At 49.4% G+C, this 27,546-nt stretch overlaps 1 protein-coding gene across 4 annotated transcripts in view; it reads left to right on the top strand.

Moving 5' to 3' along the window:
- The window catches only part of POLE (DNA polymerase epsilon, catalytic subunit), a 55,233-nt gene that overhangs the window by 24,862 nt on the left and 2,825 nt on the right, over positions 1–27,546 (top strand). For 2 of the 4 annotated variants that reach the window (XM_082355367.1, XM_082355368.1), the window contains exons 24-46: positions 1,965–2,122; positions 2,504–2,699; positions 3,341–3,555; positions 5,066–5,168; positions 5,602–5,682; positions 5,794–5,916; positions 11,119–11,331; positions 11,567–11,776; positions 12,037–12,180; positions 13,560–13,700; positions 13,907–14,060; positions 14,137–14,243; positions 14,467–14,643; positions 14,746–14,969; positions 15,104–15,324; positions 15,575–15,779; positions 16,892–17,065; positions 18,010–18,135; positions 19,629–19,761; positions 21,227–21,410; positions 22,426–22,557; positions 22,672–22,865; positions 27,289–27,489. In XM_082355367.1, coding sequence (XP_082211493.1) covers positions 1,965–2,122; positions 2,504–2,699; positions 3,341–3,555; positions 5,066–5,168; positions 5,602–5,682; positions 5,794–5,916; positions 11,119–11,331; positions 11,567–11,776; positions 12,037–12,180; positions 13,560–13,700; positions 13,907–14,060; positions 14,137–14,243; positions 14,467–14,643; positions 14,746–14,969; positions 15,104–15,324; positions 15,575–15,779; positions 16,892–17,065; positions 18,010–18,135; positions 19,629–19,761; positions 21,227–21,410; positions 22,426–22,557; positions 22,672–22,865; positions 27,289–27,489 — 3,816 coding nt within the window. Of the gene's footprint in view, positions 1–1,964; positions 2,123–2,503; positions 2,700–3,340; positions 3,556–5,065; positions 5,169–5,601; positions 5,683–5,793; positions 5,917–11,118; positions 11,332–11,566; positions 11,777–12,036; positions 12,181–13,559; positions 13,701–13,906; positions 14,061–14,136; positions 14,244–14,466; positions 14,644–14,745; positions 14,970–15,103; positions 15,325–15,574; positions 15,780–16,891; positions 17,066–18,009; positions 18,136–19,628; positions 19,762–21,125; positions 21,411–22,425; positions 22,558–22,671; positions 22,866–27,288; positions 27,490–27,546 lie in introns of those variants that run through there. The other 2 variants (XM_082355369.1, XM_082355370.1) reach the window with 2 other exon arrangements.

Here is a 27,546-nt window from a genome sequence, read left to right as displayed (position 1 = left end):
ACCCCAGAGGTACATGCCCCGTGTTGGCATTCTGTCAGGGCATGGTGTCGGGACCTGCACTCCTGCTGCCTGCTGGCTTCCCAATGTCGCATTATTGGAGTGAGTCAGTGAGTCCACACTCCCAGGAGGAGTGGCAGAGTCTGGCCACGTAGCAAAGCCACCACTGTAATTAGTAAAGACAGTGGAGGAGATACTTTGAGATTCTGCAGATGTGCCGTTTCGCTTAGCACCTTCGCCCCCTGGTTTTAGCGCTAGCAGTGGTCTCGTTAGAGCAGGCATCACTCTGCCCAAGGCGACTCTAGTTCCCTCATTCCTTGAAAATTATTCTTCGGAACCTTCTGTAAGGAAGAGCTGTCACCCTTCTCTCCCACTTATTCCCTTGCTTGTCTCTTTATTGAGTCATTTGTTAGGTCAGTGTGGGTTTGTGCATGTTTGTTCTGTTGAGCCACAACCCAGTTCTGTCCTGGCATGTTTTGTTACTCAGCTTGTTCCCCTTCGGCCGCTGGGGGCTCCTCCATATTCACCCCCGTGTCCTTGAGACATGCCCCGTTCTGGGGTTTGGGTTTGGGTTTTTTTGGAGTACTTTCTTACTTCCTGGGACTACAAGACACTCCAGCCTCATCTTGTATTTCCCCTGTCCCACCCTGGAATCAGACATTTCCCCAAGGAGCCTGGCTCCCTTTTATTGGAGAGTGGTGTTGGAAACCGAGGTGGTGTGCTGAGGTGTCATGCTGCTCACAGCAGATTGTCTAGGAAGTGTGTGTGTGTGTAGTAACCCTGCACACACGAATGTATGTTTCTCTCTCTCTTTATCTGCATATGTATTTAAAAACATATAACATGAGTCTATTGATATATCCGGCTCCAATCTATTCTCTTTTCCTTATTAGTAGCTCCTTTCTCCTGTTTCTAGTTTTCCTAATGTATTTATTTATTTGTTCAACCCTAGTATTTGTGTAAAGTAGGTTCAGAGCCATGTGTCTGTGTATCTTTTTTTTTTTTTTAAGTATTTGTTTATTTATTTATTTATGGCTGTGTTGGGTCTTCGTTTCTGTGCGAGGGCTTTCTCTAGTTGTGGCAAGCGGGGGCCATTCTTCATCGCGGTGCGCGGGCCTCTCACTATCGCGGCGCGCGGGCCTCTCACTATCGCGGCCTCTCTTGTTGCGGAGCACAGGCTCCAGACGCGCAGGCTCAGTAATTGTGGCTCATGGGCCCAGCTGCTCCGCGGCATGTGGGATCTTCCCAGACCAGGGCTCGAACCTGTGTCCCCTGCACTGGCAGGCGGATTCTCAACCACTGCGCCACCAGGGAAGCCCACCATGTGTCTGTGAGCAGTAAGCTCACCAGCTGCAGTCGAGTGTTTTGTCTTTAGTCTTACACCACCCTGGCAACACAAGGTTTGCCAAAATTTCTTAAGCCAGCCCTCTGGCAGGGTCCTGTCATGCAGTGATATTGAAGTTAAGCTCGTTTGTCCCAGTCTGCAGGCTCTCTTGGGGTCATCCTAGATCCCAGTTGAATGTTTCTTAATTTGCTTACAGTAAACTTCACTTTTTACAGGGTGCGGTTCTGTGGGTTTTGATTTACTCATAGAGGTGTGTGTCCACCACCACAGAGCAACACAGAATAGCCCACTGCCCCAGAGGTCCCTGGGTGCTGCCCCTTTGTTGTCAGCCCTTCTCCTTACACCCACGCCTGGCTCTCCAGCATGTCCTCTGTGTGATGGTCCAGCGCGTGTCCTGTGACTGGAAACATGCGTGTAACTTTCCGGACCAAGCAGGACGCACTTCATCTCATCCACGTTGGGCATGTGTCAGAACTTGGTCCCTTTCTCTTGCCAAGTGGTGTCCATTGTGTGGAAGAGCCCCAGCTTGGCTGATCCGTCCACCCCTTGGAGGGCAGCTGGTGGTTTCCAGGTTTGGACGATTACAGGTGAGGCTGACCCCCTCTTCACTCTTGCTGTGCAGGAAGGCTTCACCAATGATCAGTACCAGGAGCTGGCTGAGCCTTCCTCACTCACCTATGTCACCCGCTCAGAGAACAGCATCTTTTTTGAGGTTGACGGACCCTACCTTGCCATGATCCTTCCAGCCTCCAAGGAAGAAGGCAAGAAACTGAAGAAGAGGTAGGAATCCCACAGACTTTATGCTTAGGAAAGGGAATGGATAGATTAGGTTTAACAACTCCTCTAGGAAATGGACCAGGAGCCAGGATGGGAACAGACCTCAGTTCTGGTTTTTTGGCCTTTTTCATTCAATTTGGAAAGATGTTATCGACACGGATGCTACCAACTGTGTTCTCTGCCTGTTATATTCTGGTTCTACAGATGGCAGGCCCTTAAGTCATGTTTAGTTTGGAGAAGCATAAACCTCAGGATGGAGAGATGTTTGCTGCTTGCTGGATGCTAGAGGGGAGGGTAAGAAAGAGAAGGAGGAAGGCAGAGGGCGAGGAGAAGCAGCCAGCATCCCAGGCTCTCCTTCTCTGCCATGCTTGCCTGTGTTTCTAGGTATGCCGTATTCAACGAGGATGGTTCCCTGGCTGAGCTCAAGGGCTTCGAGGTCAAACGCCGTGGGGAGCTGCAGCTGATTAAAATCTTCCAGTCCTCAGTATTCGAGGCCTTCCTTAAAGGCAGCACCCTAGAGGAGGTGTATGGCTCTGTTGCCAAGGTGGCTGATTACTGGCTGGACGTGCTGTACAGCAAGGTAAGGCCACCCTCCTCACCTGGCTCTGAGGGTCCTGCAGTCAGAGAGGGTCCTGGTGAGCAAGGTGACAGGTGAACTCTAGGCTAATAATTCTGATGGAATCCCACGACTTCCTTAGTTCCAAGGCCTCTCAGAATCCCCCCTTAACTTCTATATCCAGTGACAGAATTCTGTGAAGGAAACAAATAGCATGATAATGAACGAGTTGTAAGCTGTTGGTCCTCAGATAGGCCCCTTGGACTCCTCATCGCTGAAGAAAGCTGCTGGCTCCTCAGTTGGTCCAGCTGCTGTCCAGCTGGCCCGTGCCTCTTCTCCCTCCTGGTTCCTCCTTTCCCCATCTTTCTTCTCCTTTTAGGAGAAAAATCAATTCTCTGTCTTTTCTCTTTTTCTGCAGTCTTCATGCTAATAGCTCAATAAACGTCTCGATGTTTTTCTGCACAGTTTAATAAAACAGAAGGTACGGTTTTGTGTGTGGTGTAAGTGTTGCTGTACGCTGGTATGAGACAGCCCTGTTACACTGCTGCCTTCAGCTCGTCAGGCTAGGGAAACGCAGACTCTCACCTGGAGGAAAGTCTCGGGTGGCCTTTCGGTGGTGCTCCCTGCCTTCTGCATGACATTTTGCCCATTGCCTCTTTCTCCAGGCAGCTAACATGCCTGATTCTGAGCTGTTCGAGCTGATCTCTGAGAACCGTTCCATGTCTCGGAAGCTGGAAGATTATGGGGAGCAGAAGTCTACATCCATCAGCACGGCCAAGCGCCTGGCTGAGTTCCTGGGAGATCAGATGGTGAAGGATGCAGGGCTGAGCTGCCGCTACATCATCTCCCGGAAGCCTGAGGGGTCTCCGGTCACAGAGAGGTAAGTGTGTCCGGTATTAAGGAAGGAATTCCTTAAGGGTCTCATATGCTCACATTGAAAACCTGCATCTGTTGTGGAACCTCTCTCCTTCCATAGAGAGATGAGCTTCCTTAAACAGTACAGGGAGGGATTTCCCTGGTGGTCTAGTGGTTAAGAATCTGCCTTCCAGTGCAGGGGACGCGGGTTCGATCCCTGGTCGAGGAACTAAGATCCCACATGCCGTGGGGCAACTAAGCCCATGCGCTGCAGCTACTGAGCCCGTGCGCTGTAGAGCCTGCGCGCCACAACAAAAGATCCCCTGTGCCGCAACTAAGACCTGATGCAGCCAAAAATAAATAAATATTTAAAACAAAAAACAGTGCAGGGATAGTCAGGATTTAGAAGAGGGAGGAACTGGGCCTCGGACCCCCTGCAGATCAGATGACAGGAAGGCTTTCTGGGGCCCTGGTGGGACCCCTGAGAGGGCGTGGTGAGCCCGTCCACCTGGAGCCCAGAGAATCTGGATTCTTGGGGGACCAGACTGAGAGCACCCTCTCAGTCAGGCATAGGGGAGTGGGGATGTCTTGGAGGGTCTGCTACGATGGGCCCCATCACAAGGTCCATTTCAGGTTTAGGACAGGACTCCAGATCACTCACACCCCCGAGGAGACTGATGCTGCACTTTTCGAGTTGGGATGATTGAATCACAGCTACATGTTACATCACTGATAGAGCAAGAAAAGCAGACTGCAGGGTGACACATACAGTGTACTTCCACCTGTTTAAGTTTACAGACATGGAAAGTACTCTGATTATTTTATGGGTACACAAAATAGTTCTGTGAAGCATGCATGGGATTGATAAACACCAAGAAAAATACTGTGTTTACGTCTATATGAGGAGGGTCAGGAGAGCTACAGTGGGGACTTCATCGTCGTCTTTATCTTTTCATCCATGAAATAAAAATGGCAGGGCCAGTTTGATAGGACTAGGTGGTGGGTGCACAGGTGTCTGTTGTATTCTTTCTAAGTTTCTTCATGATATTTCACAATAACAAATACTTCCTCCAATGAAAGAAAGAGGGGTAGTGACAGTTGCCCTATTGGTTTGTTAATGATGTGAAAACTGGCTTCATTTTCAGGTGAACAGGTGGGCTCTCTAATATTTTACCCAATGAATAACAGTTTTTTAAGTGTTTAATTACATACATGCACATGAATGTATAATTTATGTAAGGACACTTATAAATAGCTCTGTTAACAGTGGCCAAACACAGACCAGATGGCCAATGGTAGGGGATTGTACATTAAACCGTGGTATTTTAATATGATGAAGTATTGTTTAGTTATTAAGTATGATAAACATCAGGTATAGGTATAGTTTATACAAATAACTACAATAAATAAAAACAGGTTACAAAGTAGGTCATAATAACTTATTTCCATGTAGAATATGTATGTACTTGATAAGTGCTATGACCGGGTTTAGGGAGATTTTCACACTGGTGAGTTTTGTGTCTCTTCTCGCCCAGGGCCATTCCACTCGCCATTTTCCAGGCAGAGCCCACGGTGAGGAAACACTTTCTCCGGAAATGGCTTAAGAGTTCTTCCCTTCAAGACTTTGATATTCGGACAGTGAGTGCTGGTTTTTTCCTACTCTCAGAAGTTTAGGAGGAAAACTAGACAGGGCAGAGTATCCCTGACTCAGGTCTCCTTTTTGTCTGGAGACTTCACTCTTGATTTCCTCCTTTCTGTTATGTAATGAATGAGGAAATAGTTACATTTTAGGGCAAAACTGGAGAAGCTAAATGCTGGGGAGGCCCTTTTAACTGTGCTCTTGGATGGACTACGGCTTGGGGTCTGGCACAGGGTTCTAGTGCTGGCTCGGCCCCCTACTAGCTCTGATCCTGGGAGAGTCGTGTACCCTCTCCACTTCAGTTTCCTCCTCTGCGAAATGGGACCTTTTCTCTTAGAATTTCTAAGCGGGTTAAATAAGATACGCGAAGCATGCTGCTGCTGCTGCGTTTCTCTCATACGCCCGGTTGTCGCTGGCTCCCTGCGTGCTCAGGTTCTGGACTGGGACTACTACATCGAGCGGCTGGGCAGCGCCATCCAGAAGATCATCACGATCCCCGCGGCTCTGCAGCAGGTGAGCTTGGGAACTGGTGCAGCAGGCCCAGTGTGACCTGAAGGCCGCAGAAACCTGGGCCTGGCCCAGACTAACAACCTCAGACAGGTGATCGATGTCTCCTTCATGTAGGTGAAGAACCCAGTACCACGTGTCAAGCACCCTGACTGGCTGCACAAAAAACTGCTGGAGAAGAATGATGTCTACAAGCAGAAGAAGATCAGTGAGCTCTTCGTCCTTGAGGGCAAGAGACAGGTAATGGGGCCTGGCCCAGGGCAACAGAGGCTGTGACAGTTGGTGCTGGGCAGTGTCCCATGGGCACACAGGGCACCAAAGTCTCCACACTGCTGTCCATAATTTTGGATGCTTCTTTCCATTCAAGCATTTACAATGTTTTTTTTCTTTCCAAAAATGTACACATTGATACTTTATCCTTTAATTCCTCCCAATGTTCTTCTTTTGAGATAAGAAATGTTGTGAATCATCAGTTTAGGGTGAAGAACTCTTACATGTAAATGGAGGGTGTACTAATTAGACTCAGTATCTTGAGACCTCAGTTGTCTAAACTGTAAAAAAAAAATCTGTTGGAAACTCTAAAAAATACTGAAGACAGTGTAATGAAAAGCATAGCTAAAATCAGAAGAGCAAGAAGAAAATTCTGAGGTGCTGAAAATGAAAAGTGAGCTTTAAACCAGAGCAGTATACAAACTCACCTGCTAAAAACCAGATTCTCAGATTGAATTTTTACAGTCTAACTGTATCTTATTTATAAGAGCTATACTTAAAAGGTCTCAAAATGATTAAAAGGATGAAAAAACATATATCAGGTAAATATTAACCAAAACAAAGCTGATGTAGCTATATTAATGTCAGACAAAAAATATTTAGGCCAAAAAGTATTAGTAGGGATAAGGATGGTATTAAATAATACTGAAAGTCACAATTCACTAGAAATATATAACAATTCTAATAGTTTAGTTTCAAATTAAATAATGTAAAAATTACCTAAGTAGAAGAAATTGACATCTAATGAGTTTGGGATTTTAACACATCTCTCTCAATTGATAGATCGAGCAGACCAAAAACCAGTAAAAATGTGCACGGTTGGAATGACACAATTGCTAACTAGATTTAGTAGCTAACTAGATTTAGTTAACAAATAGAACCTTGCACCCAGTAATTAAAGAATACACATTCTTTTCAAGAACACCCAAAATAAGACTGTCTGTATGCTGCAAAGTGCATTGCAACAGATTCCAAATAATTTATATACAGACCATATTGTTTGGAAACTAAAAAGAAATACAGTTATAAGTAACTCATGGATCAAAGAAGTCACAATGGAAATTAGAAATACTTACTGAATGAAAATACTATCAAAATTTGTAGTATGCAGCTAAAGAGGACTACAAATAACACATAATCTATTTAAATGCGTATAATAGAAAAGAAAAACCAGTAGAAAATTAAGTAAGCTTGTAGCTGAAAAATTCGAAAACAGTAGAGTAAACCAAGAAAGTAGAAAGAAAGAAGTTATAAAGGCAAGAGCAGCAATGAATGAACAAACAGTAAAACCGAAACCTTGATCTTTGAAAAGACTTACGAAATAGACAAATCTTTGTCAAGATAGGTATTTCAGGTTTTGTTTTAATGAAAACAGATTATCATTGCAGATATAATAAAGCCTGAAAATAAATAAATAAGTAGTTACCTTTCCTAAACAATTGGAAAACTTAGATGGAATGGATAGTATCCTAGAAGAATTATTCAAATTAACCTAAGAAAACATAGAAAAACTGAATAGAACTTTAACCATTACAAAATGAATCATAATTAGAAAGAAACAAACACTGGACCCAAATGGTTTCTCAGAGGGATTTTACCGAACTTTTTAAACAAATTATTCCAGAGAATAAAAAAAGAGGGTCCTTAGCTCATTTGGTAATCTTGATAACACTTGTTACCTTGGTAACAAACTGACAGGCCAGGAAAAGGAAGGAGTGTTATAGGCCATTGGCAGTTACAAACGACAGGTACAAAAATAGTAACAAACTAAATATTGCACTGTATAAAACAGTAACATTGTGTACAAGTAGGGCTTATGCAAGGAATGGCAGGTGTTAACTTTAGAAATCTGCTAAGTCAGTTAATTTTAGGAAAAATCTGTTCATCATCATCAAAAGAGAAGACTTATGGGATCATTTCCAATAGAGGCAAGAAAGAACATTTGATAAACTGTAATGTCTGTTCATGATAAAACTTTGAGCAGGCAAAATCATAAAAGATGAGATGTTTCTCTGATAAAGTCTCTGTCGGAACTAAACAGCACACATCGTATTTAATGGCACGTTAGAATCATTAAAGTTGAGGAACAGGAAACGGATGCCTGTTACCATCACTTCTATTCAAAATTGTTTGGAAGTCCTGGCCAGCATAATTCAACAAGGAAAAGAAGTTAAATTTTAAGGATAGAAAGGCATAAAACTCATCATTTGCAGGTGATATAATTGTTAACACAAAATTTAAGGAAACCCAGGAATTGTTTTAACTAATAAGACATTTCAGCAAGATCATTAGATACAAAGCTGATATATAAAAATCTGTAGCTTTATCTTATACTAGAAACAATTAGGATTTTTTTAAATTTTTGTTTATTTTTGGCTGTGTTGGGTCTTTGTTGCTGTGCGCAGGCTTTCTTTAGTTGCAGCGAGCGGGGGCTACTCTTCATTGCAGTGTGTGGGCTTCTCATTGCAGTGGCTTCTCTTGTTGCAGAACATGGGCTCTAGGCGTGCGGTCTTCAGTAGTTGTGGCATGTGGGCTCAGTAGTTGTGGCTCTCAGACTCTAGAGCGCAGGCTCAGTAGTTGTGGCACATGGGCTTAGTTGCTCCGTGGCATGTGGGATCTTCCCAGACCAGGGCTCAAACCCGTGTCCCCTGCATTGGCAGGCGGATCCTTAACCGCTGCGCCACCAGGGAAGGCCGGCATGCAGGATCTTAATTCCCCAACCAGGTATTGAACCTGCGCCCCCTGCAGTGGAAGGCGGATTCTTAACCACTGGACCACCAGGGAAGTCCTGCAAAGAGTTTTTTGATGGAACTTGAAAGTCTAAGCCTAAAATTCATATGAAGAACAAATATAAGAAAAACAAAAACAATTTTGAAGATTAACAAGAGGAAGCTTGTCTTAGTATGTAACAAGACACACAAGAAAGTCTTATTAAGGCAAGACCATACAGCAGTAGCACTAACAGGGACCCTAGAAACACATCCAAATACATATGGGAGCTTGGTCTATCACAGAGGTAGCGTTATACATTATTAAGGAGAACGGAGTGCTTATTCAATAAATGATACTGGGGGAAATGTTTTTTCATATTTCAAGAGGTAAGTAGCTATCTCACACTGAGTATGAAAACAAATTCCAAATACAGATCTAAATTGCAAAAGAAAACAACTGTTTAGAAAAAAACACAGGAGGCTATCTTTATGATGCTGAGGTAGAAAGAGCTTCTTAAGGCATGCATAAAAAACAGATCACAAAGGGAAAGACAGATAAATTCAATTAATTAAAATGTAAATTTTCTGTAGTCTGAAACAAGAATGGCAGAACGTTGGTGTTTATTGAATTGAGTTATAAGAACATGGGTATTCATTACTTTTGTAATTTTTATAATAAAAAGTGAAAAAAACACACACTTTTATAGCACAGAAGTCACCATAGACAAGTCATAATTGAAAGAAGATAATCGGAATGTATGGAAGTTAGAAATGGTCCATAAGCATGTATATTGTTTTTCTGTTGCTATGTAGCAAGTAATCCGAGAACATAGCAGCTTAAATAACACAGGTGTTTTTTTTGTTTTTTTTGTTTTTGGCTGCGCCGGGTCTTCGTTGCTGCGTACGGGCTTTTTCTAGTCGCGTCGAGTGAGGGCTACTCTTCGTTGCAGTGTGCAGGCTTCTCATTGCAGTGGCTTCTCTTGTTGCGGCACGCAGGCCCCAGAGCGCGTGGGTTTCAGTAGTGGTTGCAGTGCGCCGGCTCTAAAGCACGCAGGCTCAGTAGTTGCAGCTCGCGGGCTCTAGAGCTCAGGCTCAGTAGTTGTGGCGCACGGGCTTAGTTGCCCTGCAGCATGTGTGATCTTCCTGGACTAGGAATTGAACCCATGTCCTCTGCATTGGCAGGTGGATTCTTAACCACTGTGGCACCAGGGAAGTCCCACAGGTGTGTTATTATCTTGCACTTCTGTGGCCTGTGGTTCTGGAATCTGGGGACAGCTTATCAAGGTCCCCTGGCTCAGGGTCTCCCACAGACTACACTCAGGTGTCATCGGGACTGTGGTCTCATCTGAAGGCTTCCCCAGCAACTGGGGAAGGAGGTGCTTCACTCTGGTAGCTGGTGGCAGGATTCACTAGTGGAGCCGTCCTCATTTCCTTGCTCCATGGACCTCTCCAGAGGGCAGCTCACAGCCTGGCAGCTGACTTCAGAGCAAGCACTGGATAAGAGCCAGAGAGAGTGCCAGCAGTTCAGAGGTCACTGTATTTTATAATCTAATCTCAGAATGACATCCTGTCACTTTCGTTGTAATCTGTTCACTAGAGGCAGGTCACTGGGTCCAGCCCACACTCAGGAGGGAGTCATACAGGGGCATGAACAGCTGGAGGTGGGGTCATCAGGGCCATTTTAGAAGACTGACTGCCCCAGGGTCAACCCCACTGTCAGGTAAATGAAAAATGAAATATTTAGATACCACGTCACACCAAAAAATGAGTATGGTGACACCAACTATTAGCACACGTGGGGAAATAGCTTATCTGTATTTCCGGTGGGAGTGTGAACACAAGGTCTTCAGGCAGCATGTGGAAGGATGGTTGTTGACAAACCCAGTTTCTAGTTCTGAAAGAGTAGAAATTAACCATTCTTCATTTTAGAATGTCATGGATAGGTAAGCTGATTTATTTGCATAATGGAATATCCTACAGTTAGAATGAATGGACAATGTCTACATGTATCAATAGGGATCAATTTCAAAAATATGTTATTGAGTAAAACAAGTTGCAGTAGGATGTGTACCGTGTGTCTCTGTTCATATAAAACTGCAGCTTAAAGTAACGGTATATGGGTTTATAGGTACGGAATAAAAGTTCAAAATGTGTGGGGAGTGGTAGGCACTGCGCTTGGCTGGGAGGGAGAAACAGGGGGCTTTGACCTATTCTTTGCAGTATTTTATTTCTTATGAAGAGGAGAGAGTTCTGGAGCAAGCACAGAAAAATGTAAACATTCACTTCATAATGGTGGTACCTGAGTGACATTTTCTGTCTGACCTTTTCACTCTTAAAAGTTTAAAAATAGATTAGTCTGTAAATGAATATGTTTGCATACAAGTATTTTACCTTATTCAGAGGTGCACTTACGGTGGATTTCTAGAGAGAGCTGTTCTAAGGCTCCTTTGGATCTTTGCAGGTGGGCGTGGCGCAAGCTTCAGAAGGTGCCCAGAGCCTCAGCGCCCCCGACATGGAGGACTTCGGCCTTGTGAAGCCGCTCCGCTCGGCAGTGCCCATTGCCACCAAGAGGAGGCGTAGCCGCTGGGAGAGCCAGGAGGAGTCGCAGGACCTGGAGCTGACGGTGCCCTGGCAGGAGATCTTGGGGCAGCCTCCGGGGCTTGGAACCACCCAGGCAAGAATCCTCAGGGGGAGGGAGCAGGGACGCGGGTCAGGCCTGACCTGTGATGAGCTGTCTCCCTGCAGGGTCTGGGCCCTGAACTGGGGCTTGACCCCTGAGCAGATGGGCAAGATGTACCCAGTTGTTACAGAGTGCTTGGGGGCTGCGAGGGTTAGTTGCTGTGGAAGGGTGTTTCTGTTTCACTCGTGCTCAGCTGTATTTCCCGCCTCCTCCTCTTGACCTATCCCAGGAAGAGTGGCTGGTCTGGCTCCAGTTCCACAAGAAGAAGTGGCAGCTACAAGCTCGACAGCGCCTTGCTCACAAGAAGAGGCGGCGTCTGGAGGGGGCAGAAGGTGCACCGAGGCCTGGGACCATCCGCGAGGGGCCCTCCACAGGGCTGGGGGGCTTCTTTCGAAGAACTGCTCGCAGCATTCTGGACCTTCCGTGGCAGATTGTGCAAGTGCGGACAGCTATCAGTGGGAGGACGGGACACCCCTGAGGGCAGGAGCACGGCTTATGGGAAGGAAGGGGTATCTGGACGGCTCACGATCCTGGGGACCTGGTCTGGAATGGAGCAGGAAGGGCAGGGCTTCACCTTTGTGCCTCTGTGATGGGGCCTGGTGCTGGAGGCCACCTGGGAGATGGCCTGTCCACAAGCATTGAGTGCCTTCTGTGACACAGTGAGACACGCACTGTTGTGCGACCTGTGTTTCCTTTCAGATCAGCGAGACCAGCCAGGCTGGCTTGTTCAGGCTGTGGGCTGTCATCAGCAGTGACCTGTATTGCATCAAGCTGAATATTCCCCGGGTATTCTACGTGAACCAGCGGGTGGCCAAAGCGGAGGAGGGCCCTTCCTATCGGAAGGTACGGGGGGCAGGTGTGTTGCTGATCACTGAGGTCAGCTGTCTGCTCAGCCTCTGAGGGTGTCTCCACTGTGGAGGAGGCCACGTAAAGGCCTAGTGGGCTTTGTGGCCTTGAGCGAGGTGTTCTGGAGCCTCCGTCCCTGAGAACCTTCCTGGGATGCTGTAAAAACTGATGGAAACGATGCTGTGAAGCGCCAGGTGAATGCTCAGCGACGGAAGCTGTGGGTGTCTGTCCTTGCTGCGCCGTCCTTTTGCATCTGACGCCCACGCGGCAGGGAGAGGCCTGCGGGCTGTCAGTCAGAGGCTGCAGGCTCCGTCTCCACCGGCTCTTCGGCTGTCAACAGCTTCACTGGGGCCTAATTCGTAGGCCATACAGGCCACGCAGCTAAAGTGTACGAGTCATTGGCTTTTAGTGTATTCACAGAGTTATGCAGCCATCGCCACAGTCAATCTTAGTACGTTTTCACCACCCCCAAAGAAACCCCGGGCCCCTTAGCAGTCTCTCCCCTCTCCCAGCCCTCAGTAAGCACGGGTCCACATTCTACCTCTAGATTAGCCTCTTGTGGACGTTTCACATACATGGAATCCTACAGCCGGTGGTCCTCCTCTCAGCTGTGGTGTCTTCAGAGGCCGAGCTCCCAGTTAGCTCCACCCAGAGCTCATTCACTGAGCAAATGAGCACGTTTCTTGGTTGGGTGCTAGGAACCGATTAACAGGTTGATGTCTAGTTGAGGAGATTTGAGTATTGGTAACTGGCAACTAGACAGGAGGCTTCTGGAGAAGGTGAAACTCGATTCCGACCAGAAGATTCAGCAGAATGTGGATCTAGAAAGAGGACAGGGAGGGTGCTGGGCAGCAGAGAACAGATGGTCTGGAATTCCGTAGCTTTCTTGGATGTGATATGATGTGAGTTTGCAGGAGAACATCCTTCCTTGTAGGATATCTTTCCCCTTGGGCACCCCTCTCCTGCTCCCTCCTCGCCAGGATTCCCACACTCTCTGGCTGCAGCTCCTTTCCTAGTCTTCTGTCCAGGAAGACATGGCTTCTCTCGCGGTTTTTGCTTCCTGCACCCTTAAGGTTAAACCCAGGAGAGAAAAGAGGAAAATAAAGCGGGAACACCTGCCCCTCACAGTCTGGGAGCTTGTCTGCTTTTTAGAAGCCTCAGGCAGCTTCTTGAAGTCATGCCCCAGACCTTTTCGTTTTACTCATTGGGAGGGATGGGCTGTAGGGGTTTACTCCGTGGTTGTGGGCCCCAGAGGTTCTAGGCCTGTTTAAACGAGGCATGTCTGTAAGAGTGTGTGCACATGTGTTTGCCTGTGCATTGTAGCACACATTACCACTTAGTTGTGGGGTGAGGTCATCGCCATATTGTGTCACCAGGTGAATCGGGTCCTTCCTCGCTCCAACGTGGTCTACAATCTCTATGAGTACTCGGTGCCAGAGGACATGTACCAAGAGCACATCAACGAGATCAACACTGAGCTGGCGGCACCGGACATCGAGGGCGTGTACGAGACTCAGGTAACTGTTTTCCCAGCTGCACTGTGCAAGGATCTATCCGGACGGAATAGAGGGAAACAAACCCCACAGAGGCATGGACAGGCTAGCAGCATTGGCTGTGGACTCCACGGACACAGTGAATTTCAGCAGCATGTCTGCCGAAGATGACCAGGGGCCTGTGTCCTTCCCCATCAGCACTCACACCACCCTGTCTGCCCCACTTCCAGGTTCCGTTACTGTTTCGGGCCCTGGTGCAGCTGGGCTGTGTGTGTGTGGTCAATAAACAGTTGGTGAGGCATCACTCAGGCTGGGAAGCAGAAACCTTCGCTCTTGAGCACCTGGAGATGCGCTCTCTGGCCCAGTTCAGCTACCTGGAACCAGGTATGGCATGTGCCAGCCGCCCTTGCTTGGCCCGCCTCCTGCTCATCTCAGGGTGACAGGCCATGTCCTCCTGCAGGGAGCATCCGCCACATCTACCTGTATCACCACGCGCAGGGCCACAAAGCTCTCTTCGGCATCTTCGTGCCCGCACAGCGCAAGGCGTCTGTGTTTGTGTTGGATACCGTGAGTTCCGGGCCAGGCTGTGGGCGAGCCTCGCTGGGGGAGGAGCATATCCCTGGGCACGAAACTCTCGCACCCCTGCCCCCACTGCTGCCTTGTTTCCAAAAGCCTTTGCCCAGGAATTAGAAGTGGATCCGCAGAGGTAGCCCGGCCACCCGTGTCCACTCAGGGCTGCCCCCCTCCTTCCCTGTGGGGAGAGGCGCCGACCCAGCCCTTGTTTGTCTAGGTGCGAAGCAACCAGATGCCCAGCCTCAGTGCCCTGTACTCAGCCGAGCACAGCCTCCTGCTGGAGAAAGTGGGCCCCGAGCTCCTGCCCCCCAGCAAACACACTTTTGAGGTTCGGGCTGAAACAGACATGAAGGTCATCTGCAGAGCCATCCAGCGCTTCCTGCTGGCCTACAAAGTGCGTGCCGTCGGGGTCCCGCGCCGTGGGAGCGCCCTCCCTCCTTCCCTCCCTCCCTCCCCCGGGCCGGGCCCACCTAGCCATTTCCTTCCCCGCGCCCAGGAGGAGCGCCGTGGGCCCACACTCATCGCCGTTCAGTCCAACTGGGAGCTGCAGAGGCTGGCTGGCGAAGTTCCCGTCTTGGAGGAATTCCCGGTCGTGCCTGTCCGTGTGGCTGACAAGGTCAGCTACGGGGTCCTGGATTGGCAGCGCCACGGAGCCCGGCGCATGATCCGGCACTACCTCAACCTGGACACTTGCCTGTCACAGGCCTTCGAGATGAGCAGGTGAGCCGAGTGGAGGGGTGTCCCTGGCCATCTTGATTGTCGCTGGCCTCACGGGTCTCTGGTGGCAAGTCGGCCTTCCCCGCCTCCCCGGTCGTTGTCTCCTCCTGGGGCTGGCTGACCCCGTGCCCCTGCAGGTACTTCCACGTCCCCGTTGGGAATCTGCCAGAGGACATCTCTACCTTTGGCTCCGACCTCTTCTTTGCCCGCCGTCTCCAGCGCCACAACCACCTGCTCTGGCTGTCTTCCACGTCACGCCCTGACCTGGGCGGGAAGGAGGCTGACGACAACCGCCTCGTCATGGAGTTCGATGACCAAGCTCCTGTGGAGATCAACAGTTCAGGCTGTTACTCCACAGGTGGGTGGGTGAGGCACTCGGGGGCCTGGGCTGCTGTCCCTGCCACTTGTTGCCGTTCTGCACTGGTGGGAACGCACAGCCCTGTTGGGCCGGGAGCCTGGGAGCCGAGCCTGCAGGGCTCTGCGGGTGTGTGCTCTGCAGTTGGCCGCCCCCAGCAGCAGCAGCAGGGATTTTTCTGAGATAGTGCTTGCTGGGGTCGGGCCCCGCACCCAGGAGGGGTCAGTGCACAAGCGGTGGTGTCTGTGTGCAGTGTGCGTGGAGCTGGACATTCAGAACCTGGCTGTCAACACCATCCTGCAGTCTCACCACGTCAATGACATGGAGGGCGCCGACAGCATGGGCATCAGCTTCGATGTGATCCAGCAGGCCTCCCTGGAGGACATGATCACGGGCAATCAGGCTGCCAGCGCTCCCGCCAGCTACGACGAGACGGCCCTCTGCTCCAGCACCTTCAGGTACCCAGGGGCTTGCGACCCTGAGAACATCACCTGACCTTTTGTTCTTCTAGTGCCCTCTCCTCTCCAAAGGCCGAGCAACAGTTTGGGTTCTAGAAGGAGCAGTAGAAATCCTTTTATCTTCTGTCCTTGTTTCGGAAACTAAGAGCTAAGACAGTGTCACTGGGGCTTCCCTCCGCCTTTCCAGAAACCAGCATAGGGCCAGGCTCCTTCCTCTGCTCATGGGTCTTTTGCTGCCCTCCAGGTATGGGTTGACAGTTCCGGGTGCTGCGTTCTGGCCCCCTTCCTGTGGCCAGAGGCGTGCCTGCAGGAAATCGCCAGTTTACTTGGGGTGCGGGTGTTTATCGAGTATCTGCTGCGGGATGCACAGTGGGTTAAGCCACACAGAAGGGGGTGCGAATTGCAGTGGTGACACGGGCAGGGAGCACATGTGCTCTCCACAGCCCACCAGGTGATATGACTGTGGCCCGTTGTAGAGATGAGGAAACCGAGGCCCCGTGCTTGCGGTCGTACTGCAGTTGAGGGGAAGGGTTGGTGCTCAGGAGCAAGTCTTGCGACTCAAGAACTGTTTTCTCCAACCGCCACTCCTGTTGCCGTCTCACAGAAGGCGGGCAGAACTGGAGGTAGTGGGCTGCAGGCCGGGGGCCAGAAGGCACGTGGTGTGGTCAGGGCCAAGGGCTGCTGGGCAGAGAAGCGGCCAGCTGTGTCCCGAGAGGTGGCGGCAGCAGAGCCGCCTTGGGGAGGGGATGGCTTCGAGCCATCTGGGGCGACGCAACCAGGGCAGTCGTGGCGAAGCAGATCGTTAGGCCCCTGACTGGCCCAAGGGAGGAGGGCCCTGTAGGTCTCTGTGGTGAGTCTGCTCCTGGTTCTCCCAGCAGGTGAGGTGCCTTCTTGAAGGGCACCCCCCGTCTTCTCAGCTCTGTCCTGGCACCAGCCGTAGGGAAGACTTGAAAGGTTGTGTTGAGTGTGGTGGTGTTGAGGGGTGCAGATGAGTCACGGAGGGCCGAGGAATGGATCTGAACAGTGAGAAGGGAGGGGGCAAAGGTGACAGCAGAACAGGGAAGAGCTGGTGCCAGCAACAGAGGGGGGCGCCCTCTGAACCCCTCCTGCAGGATCCTGAAGAGCATGGTGGTGGGCTGGGTGAAGGAGATCACGCAGTACCGCAACATCTACGCCGACAACCAGGTGATGCACTTCTACCGCTGGCTCCGGTCCCCGTCCTCGCTGCTCCACGACCCCACCCTGCACCGCACGCTGCACAGCATGATGAAGAAGCTCTTCTTGCAGTGAGTGCCGCCCGTGGCCTTCTCCGGGCTGTGCTGATCCCTCAGTCCCCAAACCAGAAAGATGGCAGTCAGCACCTCTGGGATCAAGAGCCCACTTGAACCATAGCGATCAGATGGGTCCCAGGCAGAGCTTAGCTGCCATCGCAGCTTCCAGAGACACGCTGTGCGATGCATAGTCTTTGTTGCTTTTTCGTAAGTCATTGTACACTGTGCTTACTGTTCTGCACCTCGCTTGCCTTCGTTAGCAGTAGATCTTAGAGAGCTGTGTGTGGACGTACACGCTAATGGACATTTAGGCTGCTTCCACAACTTTTGCTGTCACAGTGACCAACCATGGAGTGGCCTTGTACATGATGAGGTCACGCAAACATGTCTGTAGAATAGTCTCCAGGAAGTAACGCTGTTGCAGGTCTGATCGATATTATCAGGTAAATCCAGATGGGTGAACACCAATTTGATCAATATTGTCAGAGAGCTCCCTGTAAAGGTCGTACAGTTGATTGTGCTATTAGCGATGATTGGGAATGCATGTCCCCACTCCAAGCCACGCCGCCGTGGTGGGTATTATTGCCAACCAGATGGGATAAAATGCTCTCTTGGTATACCCTTAATATGCAATCCTTATTATGAATGAAATTGGACTTCCTTTTCATATCCTTTGCCCATTTTTCTGTAGATTTAGGGTTTTTTTCCCCTCATTAATTTGTATGAGTTCTTTCTAGATAAAAATCAGCTATTTTTCTGTGATGTGAGTTGCACACTTTTTCCTCAGTCTTTGTCTTTGGTTTTGTTTACAGTAGGGTTTTGCGATGCAGACCTCTTTTGTTCTTTGTTGCTTCTGGGTTCTAAGTATGTTTTCTGCTTCAGGACGATCAGCTTTTTTCTCACAGTGTCTTCTGGTCTTCTCTGGTGTCTTGACCGTTGATTCTGAACTTGGTCTGCAGGCTCATTGCTGAGTTCAAGCGCCTGGGGTCATCAGTCGTCTACGCCAACTTCAACCGCATCATCCTGTGCACCAAGAAGCGGCGGGTGGAGGACGCCCTTGCCTACGTGGAGTACATCACCAACAGGTGTCAGCATTCCTGCACCCTTCGTTCATCTGTGTCTTATCTGACCCATTCACCTGCTGCTGACAGCCTTAACGTGTCTCGTAGCATGGCTCTGTTGGTAACGAATGCTTTCTGCCTTTGGGTATCTGAAAAAGCCTTTATTTCACCTTCGTTTTTGAAGGATATTTTTGCTGGGCATAGAATTGCAGATGGATCTTTTTTGAAAGTCTTTTTTTTCCTCTTTGTGTTTCTTTTTGGATAATTTCTGTTGTTATATCTTTAAATTCACTGATCTTCTGCGTGTTTAATCAGCCATTAATCCCATCTAGTATATTTTTCATTTCACACTGACAGTTTTTATCTCTAGAAGCTTGGTTTGGGTCTTATACATCTCTAGAGTCTACTTAACATGTTCAGTCTTCCCTCTGGTTTATTTTAACACATGCGATACTGTTCTAATAACAGGATTTTTTGTTTTGTTTTTGTTTTAATTAATTAATTTTATTTATTTATTTTTTCTGGCTGCGTTGGGTCTTCCTTGCTGCGTGCGTACTTTCTCTAGTTGCGGCGAGAGGGGGCTACTCTTCGTTGCGGTGCGTGGGCTTCTCATTGCGTTGGCTTTTCTTGTTGCAGAGCATGGGCTCTAGGCACGCGGGCTTCCGTTGTTGTGGCTCGCAGGTTCTAGAGCACAGGCTTAGTAGTTGTGGCGCACGGGCTTTGTTGCTCCACGGCATGTGGGAACTTCCCGGACCAGGGCTTGAACCCTTGTCCCCTGCATTGGCAGGCGGATTCTTAACCACTGCACCACCAGGGAAGCCCCTAATAACACTTTTAATTCCTGTTCTGCTCGTTATTACGTCTCTGTCAGCTCTGATTTGTCTTCAGTTGGTAAATTCTTCTCCTTATTATGTGTTGTGTTTCTCTGCTTCTTTGCACACCTGGTGATATAGGATGGGATGCCAGACATTAAGAATCTTGGCTTGTCCGTTGGGTGCTTTTGCATTCCTGTAAATATTCTTGAGCTTTATGTTGTTACTTGGAAACAGTTTGATCCTTTGGGGCGTTTTTTGAGACGTATAGGCAGAGCCAGAGCAGTGTTTAGTCTAGGGCTCATTATTCCCACTGTTGAAGCAAGACTTTGTGAGCACAGCTGCACGTGCCTCTGAGTTACGAGGTTCTGACAGCGGCGGGAAGCAAGCACCCCAGGCCTGGTGTGGTTTTCTCACACTTGCGTGTGATCCATGCTCTGCTGAATGCGGGGTTCCCTCTGTGCCGCTCTCGCCTCTCATCCCCTCAACACTGGTCCCTGTTTCCCCTCCTGGCTAGATGCAGACGTCTCCTTAGTATTATGTTTATCGTTTTCCCTAGAAAGTTTGAGGGATGATAAAATGTGAATCTACTTTATATCCATTTTTAAGTAAGTAGAGGGTTAAACATAATAAAAGAAGGAAAGTGGGGAAAAAGGGGAAAACTATTGATTTCATTTAAGCAATTTCTGTTTTGCTTTTTTTTAGCATCCATTCTAAAGAGATCTTCCATTCTTTGACAATTTCTTTCTCTCGATGCTGGGAATTTCTTCTCTGGATGGATCCCTCTAACTATGGTGGAATCAAAGGAAATGTTCCATCTAGTATTCACTGTGGACAGGTAAGAGGTAACCAGTCTTAGAGAGCAGAGGTTGGAATCTGAAGCAACTTTAGGGGTCCACATTGGCCCCTTCAGTGCACACTTGGGGGTCACAGGCCGAGTGCCAGGCACGGTTCTAGGTGCCAGGCCCCGGTCATGTAGTCCTTGCTCTCATGGAGTCTGTGAGGGCAAAGATCACGAACAAGCAAGCAAGTAGATGTAGACGCCAGTGTCAGCAATGGTGAGGGCTCGGAGAAAACAAAAAGCAGGGTAGAGATAGAGAGTGAGCCACGGGCGAGGGGCCGATTTGGATGGGGAGGTCGAGGAGTCCTCTGAGGGGGTGACGGAACTGCAGTGTAAGGCTGCCGTGAGTTACGGGACGGGCAGAGACAGTGGTCACAGGTGTGGGCAGAGAGCTGGCCGGGGCCAGGCCACTTGGGCCCGAGGGCTGCAATGGACACTTGGCTTTTAGTGACGGGGAGATTCTGAGTGGGGGAGTGTCAGGGCCTGACTTCCACTTGGATCCTGAGTGGACCGCACCACAGGAGGTCAAGGTCTGAGAGGAGCCCGGTTAGTGTCGGCCCAGGGGAGGATGTGGGGCGGGGTGGAGTCAGGGAGAAGGACTCCGGTGGGCACTGCAGGTGGAGTGGACGGGCCAGCGGAATGAATGTGGGGTGACGCCCGGGGGCACAGGGGTGGGCGATGTCTGGGCGAGTAGGTTGTGTGTGGGCCTGTGCTTGGGTGTGTGAGCCCCGATGGACGGGGCAGGAGAGCGAGTGTGGGGAGAGGGGAGCTGTGCTTGGCTGTGGCATCTGGTGTTTGCCGAGCCCGCCGTTTGCTTGACGTACACAAGGTGGAGATGCAGAGGTCGGGTGGTGGCAGGGGCGTCTGGGGAGGGGCTGGGGGTGGGAACTTGGGGTCATCCCAGCTGCTGAGAACACCTGGGGGTGAGCGGGGGTTGAGAGGCCTGAGTCCCCCCAGGGCAGGTCCCCATGGAGGAAGCCGCCAGTGGGTAGGGGAACTGGGGGATGGGGCCTCAGGCTTCAAAGGGAGAGCGGCCCCAGAAGGAAGGAGCCGTGCTGCTGGGAGCAGATAGGAAACAGAGGCTGCGCTTGGTGCTGGGGTTGGGAGGGCCACTGAGACCACGATGGGAGAGAAGGAAGTGCAGGCCATGTAGACGAATCAAGGGAAGGCAGTGGTGGCTGGTGCTCTGAAGGATGGCGGCCGTCAGAGCTCAGATGGTGAACATTCTGCCCTTCCTGGGAGGCGGGAGTTGAATAATTTTAAAGTGAATCCTCTGAAAGAGCAAACGAGAGTAGCAGTCAGCTGTGTACTGAGTGCTTCTGTGCACCAGGCACGTTCCATAAATGACCTTATTCTTAAAGCCGTCCTGCAGGAATCTCACCTGGGCTCAGGGGGCGAACAGCGCACCCGCCGGGCGGTGCTGCTGTGCGCAGACGTGACTGGGGTTGTCTCTGTGTCCCAGCAAGACTCCCCCGAAGAGGGCAGAGCGGAGGGGGAGGAGTCTGAGGAGGAGCCTGAGGAGGGAGAGGAGGAGGGAGGCGCACAGGAGCTGGACGTCGAGGACCTGCTGGAAAACAACTGGAACATCCTGCAGTTCCTGCCGCAGGCAGCCTCCTGCCAGAGCTACTTCCTCATGATCGTTTCAGGTGAGTCGTCCACACTCGCCATAGCGTCTGAGCCACGCAGTGGGAATAACGTGGCCCTGGTGGGAGCACGCCCAGAGTCGGGGGCCCCTGAGGGGTGCCCTAGCTGCCCAGCGCTGTGAGAGGGGAGAGGGGACCCTCGGCCCCTCGCAGAACCTCGCCGTGAGGACGGCTGCCCTCCCCGGGGCGTCACGGAGGCTTCGTGGCCCTGCCCCCGAGGTTTGTGCATGCGCACAGAGAGTGATCGAGGTAAACCCCAAGTAGAAAAGCTTAGACACTTCGTGAATCGACTGTCCCGCTGGCTGGTCCTTGAGGCTCAACTTATGGTGTAAGAAACTCCTGTATTTCATTTGGGTCTAAAGGTTTAGTGTTAGTAACACAACATTGTAAATCAACTATACTCCAACAAAAGTTTTTTAAAAGAAAAAAAAAAAGGTTTAGTGTTACAAATCAAGTTATTTAGCTTGATGTGTAAACGAAGTGTGTACATTAAACACCCATTATAATTCAGAGCTAATCATTAGAACAGTTGATGAAGAGCATCATAAATTAAATTCTCAGCAGGCGCATAGACGTAGATATAGGTGCACCCACGTATATAGCGACAGAGGTAGTTCCGTTGTGGTTATTTTATATTTATATTTTATATTTATATTTTGTCGACTTGTCTTTGAGCCCTTCGCTTTGTTAAGTTCTCTTCTGGAATGTGTGGGCCTGGTGGAGCCTTTGGAGAAGCGTGCTGTGCCTGGGGGTCGAGGCGAGCCCTCTGTCTCGCCGTCCAGTGTGAAGGCTGACGCGTGTTGCCTGAGCTTGGGCGTCAGCGAACGCCCTGCTTGTCCCCATTTCTCTGATTGACTTTGGCTCATCTTAGTGCAGCAAATAGAATCATCGCTAATAATGACATTTCAGCCAGCCTGGGCGGCAGTGTGACTAGCCACAGGGTGCCCCCGGATTCTGGGATGTTGGCGGCAGTGCCGACGCTCGGGGCCGGAGGCCTGAGCCTGCCCTCTCTCTGCAGCGTACATCGTGGCCGTGTACCACAGCATGAAGGAGGAGCTGAGGCGCGGCGCCCCGGGCAGCACCCCCGTGAGGAGGAGGGGGGCCAGCCAGCTCTCCCAGGAGGCCCAGGGGGAGGCCGGAGCCCTTCCCGGTGAGCGCCCTTGCCGCGGGAGGCCACCACTGTGTGCTCCTCAGGGGTCCTTCCCTCGGTGTCCCTGTCGCCGTGCGAAATAGGGAGCAGGCATCGTGTCGCTTCTCTTCCCAGGGATGATCACCTTCTCACAAGATTATGTGGCGAACGAACTGACTCAGAACTTCTTCACCATCACACAGAAGATCCAGAAGAAAGTCACAGGCTCTCGGAACTCGACTGAGCTCTCAGAAATGTTTCCTGTCCTCCCCGGTTCTCACCTGCTGCTCAATAACCCTGCTCTGGAGTTCATCAAATATGTGTGCAAGGTGAGGACACCCCCATTGACTTGTGTGCAGGTCACTCCTTTCTTCCAGAAACACCCACTGCACCCACTCCATGCAGCCGCTGTGGGAAAGACCTCTGTCCTCACTCCACTGAGGGGGCACGAGTCAGTGAGGGACAGGTGAGCTCAGAGAGCACAGGTGCCTGAGAGGTGGGCTCAGGGGCGGGGCAGGTGAGGAAGGCCCTCTGATGGGGCCTGGGGCTGAGAATGAGACCACTGGGGTAAGAGGGCCTGGCCGTGGGCAGAGGGGATGCAGAGACCCTGGGGAGGGGTGACCTGGCGGTGCTGGTGAAGGGTGAGTAGTGGATCGGCAGGTGCTCATGAGTCCCGTGGGGCTGCTGGGCCCGACTAGGAGCTGGAAAGGGCTCCCAAAACATCCGGGCTGCTGTGCAACCTAAGAGGAGAGCTTGATCGGACGCTAAATGCCTTTCTGGGAAAGGCAGGCTGCATCAAACGATGGCATAATATCACCGGATGAGGACCCAGCCGGCGTCATCCCTTAAGGAGCATTTTACTGTCCATTAAGTTACCTCCCAGCAAATCACAGTTTCACAGTGATCAAATGATTTCTGATTGTGGTGAAGAAATGGTTTAGTGTACCATTTTAATTCCTTGGTAGACTTCAGAATTTTTAAGTTTTATTTTTATTTAAGTATAATTTACAGGGACTTCCCTGGTGGTCCAGTGGCTAAGACTCTGCCCTCCCAGTGCAGGGGGCCGGGATTCAGTACCTGGTCAGGGAACTAGATCCCACGTGCCACAACTAAGACCTGGCGCAGCCAAGTAAAGAAATAAATACATATTTAAAAGAACAAGTATAATTTACATACAGGAAAATTCACTATTTTAGTGTGCATTCCGTGAGGTACCCAATCACGCATTCAGGGTACAGAACCAGAGTCCCCCACCCCTGGCACGCTCTGATCTGTCTGTCCCTATGTTTATTTACTTTTTGAAAGTTGCATGCAGTAAAAGTCACTCTCCGTGCAGTGCAGTTGTTCGAGTTTTCACAGATGGATAGGGCTGGCCATCAGCAGCCGGTACAAAACGGTCACCACCCTGGAGAGCTCCCCCGTGCTTCCCCTTGGGCTCAACTCCTCTCGCCTGCACCCCTGGAACCGCCAATCTGTCTTCTGTCCCTGTGTTGTGACCTCTTCCAGAATGTCACACAAGTGGAATGGTTGGTTATGTAGCCTTTTAGGTCTGACTTCCTTCGGTCAGCAAAGTGCCCCTGGGGCTCCTCCATGGCGTTGCTTGTCTCAGTGCTTCGTTCCTTTCCATCGCTGAGTCTTGCTCCCTGGTTGTGTGGGAGAACCGCAGTTCCCCGGTTGAAGGACATTCAGGTGGTTTTCACGTTTTTGGTGACTGTTGGTAAAGCTGCTGTAAACATTCTCATAGAGAAGGTTTTGGGTGAACATAAGTTTCATTTCTCTTGGTGGAAGCCTAGCAGGGGACTGGCTGTGTCATGTCGCGCTTGTTTCTGAAGTGGCCCCGTTTTGCATCCTTGTCAGCGGTGTCGAGCTACGGTCCAGCTGCTCCACAACCCGCTAGAGCTTGGTGGTGTTGATTTTCAAGATTTTATCTGTCCAAATAGGTGTGTAGTGGTATATTATTATGGTTTTAACTTGCATTTCCCTAATGCTAATGATGTGGAGATTTTATTCATGTGCTTGTTTACTCTCCATGTGTTTCTGGTGAAATGTCCAGATCTTTTGCCCATTATTAAAAATTGTTTCTTTTTAAAATAATTTTTATTGGAGTATAGTTGATTTACAATGCTGTGTTAGTTTCAGGTGTACAGCAAAGTGAATCAGGGTTGTTTTTCTTTTTTTTTTTTTTAATATATTTATTTGTATTTTTATCTTATAAATTTATTTATATTTATTTATTTTTGGCTGCTTTGCATCTTCGTTGCTGCGCACGGGCTTTCTCTAGTTGCGGCAAGTGGGGGCTACGCTTCGATGCGGTGCACGGGCTTCTCATTGCGGTGGCTTCTCTTGTTGCCGAGCACGGGTTCTAGGTGCGTGGGCTTCATTAGTTGCAGCACGCGGGCTCAGTAGTTGTGGCTCACAGGCTTAGTTGCTCCGCGGCATGTGGGATCTTCCCGGGCCAGGGCTCGAACCCGTGTCGCCTGCATTGGCAGGCAGATTCTTAACCACTGCACCACCAGGGAAGTCCCAGGGTTGTTTTTCTTATTGTTGAGTTTTGAGGGTTCTTCATATATTCCGTGTATAAGTCCTTTATCAGATCTGTGATTTCCAAGTCTTTCCTCCCAGAATTTGGCTTGCCTTTTCAAAATTCCATTTTTTAATGAGCAGAGGATCTTAACTTTTATCTAATTTGTCACTTTTTAAGGGTTGAGCTTTTGGTGTCATATCTGAGAAATCTTTGCTTTAACCAAGGTCACAAAGTTTTTCTCTTATGTTTTCTTCTAGAAGTTTTATAGTTTTAGGTTTTATATTTAGTCTGTGATTCATTTTGAGTTAATTTTTGTGCAATGTGCATGTTATAAATTGAGGTTCATATTCTGCATAAACATATCCAGTTATTCCAGCATTATTTGTTGAAAAAACTAGCCTTTCTCCATTTAAATATGTTTGTGCTTTTTTCAAAACTTAACTGGCCATATATATGTGTGTGGGTCTGTTTCTGGGTCTCCATCAATCTGAATATCTATCTGTTCTCCAATACCACACTGTCTAAATTTCTGTAACTTTATCAATAAGTCTTGAAACCAGGTAGTGTGAATGCTTTAACTTTATTCTTCTTTTTCAAAATTATTTTGACTATTTTAGTTCCTTTGCCTTTCCTTATAAATTTCAGATCAGCATATCAATTTCTACCAAAAAAAAAAAAAATCCTCTTGGATTGTTGATTGGAGTTGTTTGGAGTCTATGGATTAATTTAGGGAGAATTGATATCTTAATGTTGAGGCTTCCAATTCATGAACCACTATATCTTTCCATTTACTTAAGTTGTCTTTGATTTCTTTCATCAGTGTTTTTGGGTCTTTCAGCATAAAAATAGTGCACATATTTGCACCTCAGGTTTTAATGGTTTGGGTGCTATTGTAATGGCACTGATTTTTTTTTTTTTTTTTTAATTTGGCTGTGCTGGGTCTTAGTTGCAGCACGCCGGATCTTCATTGCTGCATGCGGGATCTTTAGTTGCGGCATGCGGGATCTAGTTCCCTGACCAGGGATCGAACCTGCGCCCCCTGCATCAGAGGCATGGAGTCTTAACCACTGCACCACCAGGGAAGTCCCATCCTGAGAGTTTTAATCATGAATGGATGTTGAATTTTGTTAAGGGCTTTTTCTGCATCAATTGAGATGATCATATTGGTTTTATTCATTAGTCTCGATATGGTGAATTACACTGATTTTCAAATGTTGATCCAGCCTTGCATTCCTGGGGTAAATCCCACTTGGTCGTGATATCAGTGGGTTCAATTTGCCGGTATTTTGCTGAGGATATTTGAGTCTGTGTGCGTGACAGTTTTTTACTGTAGTTGTCTTGTACTGTCTTTGTCTGGTGTTGGTATCAGGGTGATACTGGCCTCACAAGATGAGTTAGGAGTGTTCTTCCTCTTGTGTTTTCTGGAAGATACTGTGTAGAATCAGCATTACCTCTTCCTTAATGTTTTGGTAAATTCACTTTCATTTTTTTCTGTCTCTTAATTACATCCAGTGTTCTCCCTATGTAAAAGACATGTATAATGTATATATTTTAAACAATACTGCCCAGTAGGCTGTCGATCCTCGTTATAAGTGTGCTTGCAAATCCACCCACTTTGTTTCAGATCGACCATAAACGCTCCTCCCAGAGAAGTCTTCTAAGTGGTGTTTGGTTCTGTGCTCTTGGCATTGTGCTAGGACAGGAGCTGTAGGGCTGGGAGAGGCCAGTGAAACATGCCAGTGCTGTCTCCTCTTGTTCACAGATGGGGGGTTAACAAGTCTCCTGTGGCTCTGCAGGAGCGACTTGCAGTGCCAGCACTGCGGGCACTGACACACCCGTGTGCTGCAGAGGCGTTTCTCCGCTGGCCTGGGAGCCCCTGTACCGTGGAAGGTTGAAGTCAACCCCTTTGCAGTGAGACTGTAGAGCTCTGGTAGACTTAGGACTGCCTGTCATTGAGGAAGAAGGAGCCAGTAAGGAGAACACGTAGAGCACACTTCGGTGTGTCCCAGAGTTCCCCGGAGCTGACAGAGACCACAAGGCCTGGGGGCAGGGCCTCCACTCCACTCTTATGGCCCCGAGTCGGGGAATCACTGATGTACAGGAGGCAGGAAGAGTTGAGATGACGCTGAGAAACAGTAGCTTAGAGAGTTGGCTGCAGGGTTTTCTGGTCCAAACAGCAGCAGGGAGGCCCCGGGAGCTGTCCCTGACGTGGGCTCTGTTCTCTGCAGGTCCTGTCTCTGGACACGAACATCACAAACCAGGTGAACAAGCTAAACCGAGACCTGCTTCGCCTGGTAGATGTCGGCGAGTTCTCGGAGGAGGCCCAGTTCCGAGACCCCTGCCGCTCCTACGTGCTCCCTGAGGTCATCTGCCGCAGCTGTAACTTCTGCCGGGACCTGGACCTGTGCAAAGACCCCTCCTTCTCTCAGGTGGGCCAGCTCCGTCAGGCCCCTTGCTGGTAAAGTCAGAATATCCAGGTGTCAGTG

The sequence above is a fragment of the Balaenoptera borealis genome (assembly GCF_965194805.1).
Source record: "Balaenoptera borealis genome assembly, chromosome: 14".
NCBI lineage: Eukaryota > Metazoa > Chordata > Mammalia > Artiodactyla > Balaenopteridae > Balaenoptera > Balaenoptera borealis.
This window is presented reverse-complemented; position numbering and strand designations above follow the sequence as displayed.